The following is a 10953-nucleotide window of genomic DNA, read 5'->3' on the forward strand; positions in this document are numbered from 1 at the left end:
TTTCTTCTAATGGATTAAACAATTTAAAAAAAAGATTAAAGATGAAAACAAAGGATAAAATTTTCCAATTCAGTTTAAATTTGAAATCCAATTTATGGTTGAGTTACATCTTCGGTATAATACCTTACATATGAATTTTCACAACTTCAAAAAGAGGTTAAATTCTATAAAGGATTGTGTGAATTGTGAAACCTTCTATTTATACCCTCTAATAAAATATTATCACATAAAATTTTTTCAAATAGATAGAATCACACTTAGACACAATTTGATAGTACTTTAAAACATACTAGCCTCATCACACCCGCTCCGCATGTGTTATAAAACTCTTTTTTATTTTTGAGTTTAATGTAATTTTTTCAGTTTAAATTTATCTATTGTTAGTAAGGTTACATAGAAAGAAATTTTTGAGAAACTAAAATTTAAGATTTGAAATGGAGTAAATTGCTGGGTTTAGCGTGCGCTAGTTCTTAGGAAAAAATGTATCAAACGCGAGATATATTTAAATAGAGAGTGTGCTAATTTTTAGAAAAAAAGTTTCTCTAGTAGGTTTTTTTGTTTTTGAATTTTGTTGAATTACAATTTAAACCCTTTTTTTTTTTTTTTTTTTTTTTTTTTTTTTTTTAAGAATAAGGATTATCTAGTTAGATTAGAGATATTTTTGACATTTTTTGAAATCATAACTAACTTTTGAATCCCCTTAATATATAGAGATTAACTAAAAACTGATTGATATTTTGGTCTGATGATAAAGAACTATTATCAAGAGCGAATGTTATAGATTGAAACTCTCTAAAAAAACAAACATAGTAACCAGTAGTATATAGTAATTATAAAATTTAATGTTTAAACAAAAAAGAAGTAAAAAAGAAAAAAGAAAAAAAAAAGGTAGCAATGCAAGAAGAAAAATAAGAGCAAGAAGCAACCATTAAGCTCATTGTCGGAAAAGGCCATCTTCGGCTCTACCATAAATCCCTCTCCCAATTCCAACGCCTCCACTGCTCTTTTTTCTTCCATTTTTTTTTTTTTAAACTCTTATTTTTTGATGAATTTTCTTTTAAACCTTCAATAATTGTGTACTCAATTCCCAGCAATTCAAGTGTTGTCTTTGGAAGTGTAGTCTCCATCCCGCACATATTACAATAAATCTTTTGAGAGTGACCCCAAAATGTTGGCTAAGAAACATAAACTAGAACCAATAAAAACCGCTTTAGCAGGTTGAGGTTTATTTAGAACACCAACTTAGATTGCCAAGCTGGGCAATAAGGACTTTGAGGAAATCATTAATGTACAAAAAGCACCATACCTAAGAGTAGAGCAAAACCACTTTCTATTAGTATTGTGTTAATGTGGGCTATTACTTGTCATTTTTTTTTAATACAAGATATAAATTCTACTCTAGTTAAATCTAAGTGTATGTGTGTGAAGCTCCTTCCTAGAGACTTAAACCCTGACCCTTACTCCCCACACCTCATAAGCACTTATACTTGGGGAGTGACCATCGCACCAAAGGTGTGCGGTGGTACTTGTCATTCTATTTGAAACACTTTGATGCAGCAATATTTAATTGAAGGGTGTAAATTGGAAGTTTTACACTAGATCCTTGTAGAATTTAATCGCATTCATAAAATTTTCAAAACAAAGTGCTAGTCTTTGATCAAAAGTCCATATTGAAAACCAGATTTCATTTACAGTGATCAAGAATGCTTTCCATATCACAATTAAAACCATTTCTTGCATGCTTGACTGTATGGTATTTATCGTATAAATGATCAGAAAGATGATTATGATGACATATACATATTCAATACACCAAAATGAAGTTGCGAGTCCTCCACACTTCCAACAGGTATAAACTAACCGTGAACATAAGAAATTACCTCGACAGACATTCAACCTCCAGGCTCACAGATTCAACTCCTTCAAATGAGCCAAGTAAAATGGATACAAGGCTGAAGCTTATCCCCTGATGATGATTACATTGTGGATGTCATTGTGCATAAAGTTCAACCCATATGGCTAAGAATGATATCCATGCTTTTCAGTTGCAGGGACCCCATTTGGTAAAAGAAACATCAACCTGATCTCCTGGCGTTCTCATCTATCACTAGAACTGCTGCTCATCCAAGTCAGGCTTTGTTGGATATTCAAGACCCCGAAGTGCTGGCATCCGTCTTAGATCCTCTTCTGAATATGCAGGGATTAACCAGTACTTCCTATCCATCCCAAAAACCTGAACAGAATATATTAGTTTCCCACGTAACTCAAGAATATATTAATTTTCCACAAACAATCTGTATTAGGATTTTTTAAGGGACTTGGCAAAAGAATTTGTGAAAAGAAGAAATTGGTTTTGGGAATGCAAACATGAAGATTGCAATTTCAAAAGTAGTTCAGTTTTAAATTATTGAGCTCTTAGTGGCGTGACATATACCAAAGAAAGGATGGTGGACTCTGAACTCACATGTAGTGCAGGAAGATCATTGTGATTCTTGCACCATGACAAAGCATTTTTATTTAGAGTCATCCATACCCTTACCTTGAACTGGTGATGATTTAGCAATTCCAAGTCATTACTGGCAGGGGTGTTCTAACCATACTCAGTCTGCTACTTTTGAATTAATTGTCAGCCACCAATATAGTAATGCAGTCTATCATACTCTCAGCCTCAGGTACATAGGGACTTACAGCTTGATAATTTGTAATGGTAGGACCATAAGTTATTTCATTGTTTGACCCAGTTCGTTTAGTACAGAGAAGTGCAGACAAGAACAAGGACATACAAAGACAGGGAACAAAGACAGCATGGACATGTCCACAAACAATTGGAAGTATAAAACCAAATTTCAGGTACAAGGTCTTGCATTCAAACATTGGATAAACTCAAACATGCTGAAAACAGAAGTTATTAGAGTAAATTTATAATGAAAATACTGATTGTTTCATTAAGATGTAATTTAACATGTGGAAGTCTAAAATCAAGAACTAAATGAGGTTCTTTCTGTTCTATGGTCCATAAAGTACCATATTGTTTGTAATAGTAGGACCATAAGTTATTTTATTTAGGCCAAGGCAATGCATCAGGCAAAACAGATGAAACGGAAATGGCAACATATCCATGATATTTGTAAACCACACTCGCAGACACATTGACACACACAAACAGACAGACAGACAGAGAGGAGGTAACCTGTTCAAAATTTTTCTTCCATCCAAGGTCAAAACGCCATCTAGGATTGGTTTTCTTCTCATATGCCTAAAAACAGGAATTTCAGTGATCAAGAACTTTGTGTCAATCATTTAAGAGTATGAATCCATTGATAAAGGCATTACCTCAATTGTGGTGGTATTTGACGACATCAATGATACGTGCATAATCAGAAAGCCCAATACACTCAGTGCAAACGATAAATTCAAAACTGAAAAGATAAAACATTAGTGATTACAAGTACTTTAAGGATACATATGACAGATTAGACAAAAAGATTATAGGATTGAAGAACTTACTGAATGTGATAAAAGTCGCTGCAAGAGTGCCTGGTGCTCCAATTATCTCACCATCAGTGAAAAATCCAACAAAATACCGTAACAATGACAAAGTGACAAGAGTTGTCTCAAGAAATGTGTAAAACTGCATCAAGATTAGACAAGACCACTCAGTCAGACTGTCGTTACTTTTCTCTTCTTTTCTTTTATTTCTTCTTCACTTATTTTTAAAACATTTTCATATACACCACTTAATCATGATGTTCAATTGGTAATTAATTTCCATATAATAGAAAACTATGCTCAAGCATAAGAGTTACATGAAATCTAATATGAAACCTATCAAATACAACAGCTGTACAAAGTTTTCAATTGACACACAATTCAATGTACCTTAAGAAACTTCCATTACACCATTAGCAGAAAAGCACAAGACAAAATAGATAGATTGCACCCAATTAGTCATATAGGTTACAAAAAATCAGAGCTGGAAGAAGGGGTAGGTCAAATATGAAAAGTACTCTGTTGGGGTAACTATGAAAAGTAAATTGCCTATAAAAAAAATGTTATGTGACCCCAAGAAAAAAAATTGCTACTTTATTCAATAGACCAGGAACAATAGAAAAAAAGCCAGACCAGTACAGTATCTCTTTCAATCCTGAATATGGCAATAGCCCAGATTGTACCAACCTACATATGTATCTCCCCCATCAATCGGTACTAGTTATTTACATTTGGATTCCTCTTGGCTTGATTTGTCCAAGGACAAATGCGAAATGAAAGAAGGACCCTCCTGCTGGGAATTAGATTCTAAAACAACTTAAAAAAAGAAGAAGAGAATAAAGGTGTCTAGATGTGCTTGTGCTTCTCTTGGGGGAGAAGATAAGATCTGCATAAAGCATATAAACAATGGGAACAATTAAATAGTCTCCAGTCACCTTGGCAATCTAAAACAAATTCAGGCAATCAAAAGCATCATAAATGTTTATTGTAATTTGTAGCCATACATACACAGATACCATAGAGAATAAAAAGAAGGAAATGGCAAGTGTTTTATCTAATACCATGAGCATACAGTGTGTGTAATATCTTGCAGAAGAAGTATTCAAGAAGATCAAACTGGAACTTTATTTTAATTAACAAAACTGAAAGGAAAAACACTTCTTTTTTTCCCCCCTTTTTTTCTTGTAAGTTTTGACCCTACCAAGACCTTTTTTTTTTTAATTTTTTTTTATTTTTTATAATAAGTTTTGACCATAGCCCTTCCCTCTCTAACATCTTGCAGCAAAACTGTGACTGAAACCCTTTATGTTATTAGACTATGTTGGGAAAGGGAAGGCATACAATTACAATTTATACAATAACTCTTTTTGATAAGTATACCGTTGATAACATTATAAAGCACTCTTTCTTTAATTACAAATGCCTATATAGAAGATCCAATCCTAAGGCACTGAGATTCACATATAAACAATTAAAAATGAAAATTGTTTAGACAGAATGCTTTAGATTAATGCATAATCTTAACAAGCATACTTCCAACATATCATTCTTACTGAAATTTCTTTTCTAACATCTGTCTCTCACTTTAATTTAGATGTTTTTCTATGTATGAAATGAAATATGGGGTCAATTGCCATGCAAACCTCTTAAATGCAAAAACATATCTGGGTGAGTGTATACCAAAGTTTGTGTACTGATAAACTGCTGAAGCAGTATATCTGTAAGGTTTTTTTTGATAGGTAATCAAAGATTTATTTCATAAAAAAGACATCATGTTCACAATGGTGAACACTCTGAACTTAAAACGAATACAAGTACCTCAAGAAGAGATATGAACAGAAAGAAGAAATTCAGAAATGGAAATACAATGTGTAAAGCCCCAAATTCTACCTGACTGAAATAAGGTCCCAACTAGTATAGGCTTCAAAAGATCTACTGATCTCACAATATCTTTAAAAGTATGATTATTATGCTCCCACCAAATTAACCACGCCAGACAATCTTTCATTACATTACATTTTATTTATAATTGTCCTACAATGTTTCATTTTTTTCTATACTCCATTGCAACATCCTGAACTTGTAGACATGATGCATGTTAAACAAACATAGAAATTGACAATAACTATATCATGAAAATGATGACCATCAACAAATAAAGAGAAGACAATCCAATTGGAATTCATCCATCTTAACTCCCATACCCATTACTTGGCAACAATCCACTCAAGTTAGTGCATGAATATGTTTCCATCCAAAAAAACTGGAAAGCCAATGAACTAGAATCAACATACCAGGAAAAGACAGAAGTACTTGTAGTTCAACGCCCCAACACAATTGACGACCCAAACACAATGATGATCCATTTTCAAAATACACCTCCCACCTAAAAAAAAGGCATATATTAATCTTTTTTACATCGCATACAACAACATGATGAAAGTTTTGAAGACAGAATGTCATGCAAAGAACTCACAAACAGAACAGTGATGGCAACGCGGTGGTTTAAATTGGTTGCACTTTCGACAAAACCGTATTCTCGGATTTGCTGGGTCTATAGTTGACGGGTTTGTGCCTAAACCTGGTCCATTGTAGTCTGAAGCCACCAATGGATCCATGTCTCCTTTCTCTTCGTCCATATCAGGTGTCCAGTTCGGGGGAACACCACCCGGTTCCGTTAGAACAACAGAAAAGTAGCTCCATAATAACATCACCAACTACATAACCAAATCAACTTAATATAAACTTAGTATAATATATTATTTTGCAACACAACCAGTCGTCATTGATCATAAAAAACACTCTATTCTTATGCTTGAAATGAATGGAAATGAAAAAAGTTGGTACCTTCACCCTTCCCTTTTTTTTCTTTTTACCTTCTAAACCCTCACAACTTTACACCTTTTTCCCACCTTTGATAACTAAACCTCACAACATACAATTGCTTTCCAATAAAAAATTGGTTGCATAGCAGTAGCACACAACCCTTTTTTTATTATACCTTTTCCAATTAACCTAACCTCTTTGAGAATACAATTCGATATTATCAAAGACACCCAGTTCACATTTAATTCAAATTCATAAAAGAACTTCTAGTAATAAAATAAAGTATACATATAACCTCAAAAACCCAATTTTCTCTTTGCTGCAAAGGTGAACTCTCCATTAATTGATGCAACCCTTTTTTCTTTATACCTTTTCCGATTAACCTAGCCCCACTTACTTAGTTTCTACAATTTTTCTTTTCTTTGATTTTCTCGTTGACCAAACAAGCTCAATTCATAACATCTAACAAAATAATGATTAAAAAAACAAAAGGGTTTGTCTTAGTACATAGCTAATTGAAATTTAAGAAGAAAAAAAAAAAAAAAAAAAACACAAAGATTGAAGAATAGGAAATGGGAAAGTACCAAGGAATGGAATAAGAGCAAAACAGCGAGAGCGAAGAGGGAATCCAGAAGAGCACCGTGGAAGAGAGCAGGGCCGTAATTGGCTATGACGATAGTGTAATAAGAGAGACCCACAATGGCGAGAACCATCAAGATCATGATGGACCCGAGTCCACGCAAAGCCGTACAGAACTTGAACACGTTCCACGCCATTGCTGCACCAGACCTATGCATATCACTTTTTCTTCTTCTTCTCTAGTTCTTTTTGGTTGCAAAAAACAAAAAAGTAAGAGAATAATGATTGGGGAATTTGGTGACTAGAATCGGAAATATTATATGAATCTGTGAGCTGAGAGGTTAAGAGGTTTTGGTTTTGGTCTTGCTTTTTGATTTATTTAATAATAATAATAATAGATAGATACAAAATAGATCATATCCCATCAATCTCATATTTTGTCATCGTCATTTTTAGGCCAAATGTCTATTTCTCAAATACACGTATTGGTTTTTGATACAAATGAGATTATAAAAATCTCTTATTCAACAATTCTCCAATAAGTTTATAAAAGGTATCATAAAAAGGTACAAGTTATCATAAATAGCTCGAGCTAGCTCGTTCATGTTTGTTTGTTTATAAACAAGCTAAACTTAAACCTTAATTTTAGCCTAGGCAACAAATGTTGTTAATGAACAAGTTCATGAACAATAAGACTAAAAAAAAGAAGAAGCTTAAGTTGGTTTATATGCTTTGTAATAAGTTTGACATGGGCTTGAACAATCTAGTGTTTGTTTGGAAGGAAATTTTAACTTTTTGCTGTATATAAAAGCTTAAAAACAAAAAAACTATAAGCTAGTTCCAAACACACACTAATTCAAATCTTACTAAACTTTTAATTAATTAGGTGTTGGGACTATTGGTCCAAACCAAATATGATTGATAATATACTTAGTACGAGCTTGATAATGTACTTTTTTTTTTTGTGGAGAAGGAGCTTGATAATGTACTTATATTGGATCTAAATTTCAAAATCTTAATATTAAGCTCAAGCTTGGATAAATTAAAGAATCAAGTCAAGCCAAATCGAGTTTAAACTCAAACATTATTTTTTAGGCTTGGTTCAAGCTCAAGCTCAGCCAAACTTAAACATTTAACATTTAGTGTCGAATTGAGTTTGATCATTTGATACTTGATAAAGCTCGTTTCTTTGTAGCCCTTATCAATTTAAGTCCTAAACTTTTTGGGGTTTACTTTAATTAGATCTAGAACCGACAAAGTCCACTATGTTTTTGATGATGGAATTCTACCTATTATAGAAGACATTAAGAGTCTATTTGGATACCGCTTATTACTGAAAACTGAAAATATTGTAACAAAATAATTTTTAAATGTGTAAATAATATTGTAAGACTTAGTTGTAAAGTTAAATTTGCATATTTTTCAAATTGCGAGTCTCATAAACAGTGCCCATGGACCCACTAAAAAATCGCAGCCCCTTGAGAACGCGTAAATCGTGCCTCCCAAAATCACACTAATAAGAATCTAGGCCAAGTTTTTAATGTAAAATTTTAATTGGGTTAGGCAAATGTTTTGGTAAATGGGCCTTAACTTCTTCTTTTTGCAGTTTTTTTAATGAGCTTTTGCTTTTCCTCCTCTTTTGTCTATACTCTTACCATAAAGCCCTGGTGATTATACTCTCTTCTAAAGTTCTATGCGGTTTTTTTGGTATACAAAGTTAAATTTTGCTAATGTGTGCTCTAAGGACACATAATAATTAATCATTTTTGAAATTTTTTTTTTTAGGAATTGAAAAAGTATTGACAGTTTTTTCAATTCCCAATAAAATGTTTTTAAAAATGGATGTAATAGTTTCATGATTTATTTATTTATTTATTTGTTCTGGAATAAATGTCTTGTACTACAGAAGGTGAAAAGGGATTACAACTAGGGGGAATCCAAGCTTTACGCATTGCAAAAACTAGGGACTAGAAGAGGTTTGTCACCACAACAACAAAAAAGGTTTGAAATGGCCCATTTACATGAGGAGTGAGGAGCTCGATTAGCCTCTCTAGGAACCTAAAAGAACACACAGCATGATTAGCCCATTTGCATTAGGTCCACTGTGCAAAATAGCAACCACCATAGGTGAGCATAATAAAAGCCCAAAAAATCTACGTAGGATAAAACTAACAAGCAAAAGAAGTTTAAGTATAGCTGTGATTCAAAACCACAGGGATTCTAAAATCCATGCCTGTACAAAGCGGATTTCCTTTGGGCCGAGGCAAAGGCAGCTTAGGCAAAGAATCCTCTATTGCGGATTCTTTTGAATACAATTTAGTTAAGTGTTGTTTGAAGGGGATGCTTAAGGGCTTTTGGATGCCATCACTGGGAAAGTTGAGGAGACTCCTTGGGAAATTTCTAATCTTGTTTGTGATATTTCTTCCTTGTTGATGATCCATGATCTTTTGTTCCCAAGGGTGCTAATGTATCGGCCCACAATTTGGCCTCCTAGGCCAGCTTTTGTAACTCTTAGGGCCTGCAACATTTTCTCTATCTCTTCTTGGTATGCATAAGAGTTGTATTCCTTAAGAAGAGTTCAATGAAAGCCCTATTTTCACAACCCATCAACGCAACAAAACTGACCCAACATTATGTTTTGTGTTGGTTTTGGTAGATTAATGGGTTGAACTGGATTAAGATTTTAATGTGAGCCTCGGGCTAGGTTAAGTTTGGATTGATAGTTTTTTCAACACATTATATATATAAAGTTATTTTATTATACTTATTTTAATTTTTTGTGTGATTTATTTTGGTATTTAAAAAATTAATTTTGATTAATTTGAAAATTTGGAATATAATTTAAGTATATTATGTGACTTGTAATAATATATTAAAAAAAATTTAAATAGTTGACAAAAGTCCAATTTTTTACGAGGTATGAAATATGTAAAGCTCTGTGATTGTTTTTTAATTTTTAATTTTTTAAAAGAAGAAGAAGAAGGAAAGGAATATATATATACATATATATATATATATATATATATAAGTAAGCATAACCCATTGACTCATTTGGGTTGGGTTGGGTTGGTTTTTACACATATGATGGATTGGATTAGGTGGGGAATTTTTCAACCAGACAAGGTTGGACTTAAAAAAAAAAAAAAAAAAAAAAAACCCTTCCAACCTGACCCTACTTAACCCATGCACACCCTTACGTGGAGGGCTCCCCGATTTCTTCTTCCTTTTTGTTATCAATAAAATATCTCATTAATTAGAATATATATACACACATGGATGGAGATACAAATAAAGCATAAACACAATGTCCATAACACATCCCTATTTTTCCCAAAAAAATCTGCACACAAATTTATTTCATAGTATTTATGCTTGATTTAAAAAATTCAACTTGTTTTTTTTTTTTTTTTTTTTTTTTTGGTACAAAGGGGAAATTTTATTTATTCAAACAGACAGTTTATGAGAATACATAGTTTATTACATAGCACTTTCTAAGAGTGCCCATTTGACAAACATCCCTAAGATACTTTTCATACACAAAACTTGGGCATGACTCATATACAAAAATTCTATCCATTTGCAAGCTTACCCTTTTGGCTAGTCCACCAGCCACTCCATTAGCCTCTCGGTATATGTGAGCAGAAAGGACGATCCACTCGCAAATGATAAGGGACCTGCAATCATTAATTAAAATAAAAAGTTGTGGCGCATAAGCACCATCATGTGTTAGTCATTGCACAGTCAGGGTAGAATCTATTTTTAAATTAACATGTTTAAACCCCAGATTCCAAGCCAGATTTAAACCAAGCATATCTCAAACTAAATGAGTGATGAGAGAAGAGTTATTACATACCACAGGTTATGGGAAGCATGCTTAGCCATGACCTATAACATGGGCCACTGTGTTAAGGAGGTTTTTGTAATCCAAGTAACATGGCACTTAACATGTTAGATTGTAATGTTTCATTCACAGGTTAATTCAACGACTTAGCATGTCATCCATTTCTGCAATAAATTCCACTTATTCTGTTGTAAGGCCATTACAAATTGATTCATCCC

The 10953-nt window shown here is 33.0% G+C and overlaps 1 protein-coding gene across 1 annotated transcript; it reads right to left on the reverse strand.

Moving 5' to 3' along the window:
- Positions 1-1652: 1652 nt before the first annotated feature.
- Positions 1653-7291, reverse strand: LOC115957390 (probable protein S-acyltransferase 14). The gene is made up of 7 exons (XM_031075618.1): positions 6900-7291; positions 5966-6206; positions 5784-5875; positions 3508-3631; positions 3334-3419; positions 3191-3256; positions 1653-2233 (listed from the first exon to the last, which is right to left on the reverse strand). The coding sequence occupies exons 1-7, from the start codon at positions 7110-7112 to the stop codon at positions 2108-2110; spliced, it is 948 nt and encodes a 315-aa protein (XP_030931478.1). The 5' UTR covers positions 7113-7291; the 3' UTR covers positions 1653-2107.
- Between the last annotated feature and the right edge of the window lie 3662 nt (positions 7292-10953).

Source organism: Quercus lobata, chromosome 8 (genome assembly GCF_001633185.2).
Source record: "Quercus lobata isolate SW786 chromosome 8, ValleyOak3.0 Primary Assembly, whole genome shotgun sequence".
In the NCBI taxonomy this organism is placed as follows: Eukaryota; Viridiplantae; Streptophyta; class Magnoliopsida; order Fagales; family Fagaceae; genus Quercus; species Quercus lobata.

Coding starts and splice junctions, on each gene's coding strand:
- LOC115957390 (XM_031075618.1), bottom strand. CDS start 7,112: ATGCATAGGTCTGGTGCAGCAATGGCGTGGAACGTGTTCAAGTTCTGT. Junction 5,876..5,965: donor TTGCCATCACTGTTCTGTTT/GTGAGTTCTTTG, acceptor CCTTTTTTTTAG/GTGGGAGGTGTATTTTGAAA. Junction 2,234..3,190: donor GGAAGAAAAATTTTGAACAG/GTTACCTCCTCT, acceptor TATTCTGTTCAG/GTTTTTGGGATGGATAGGAA.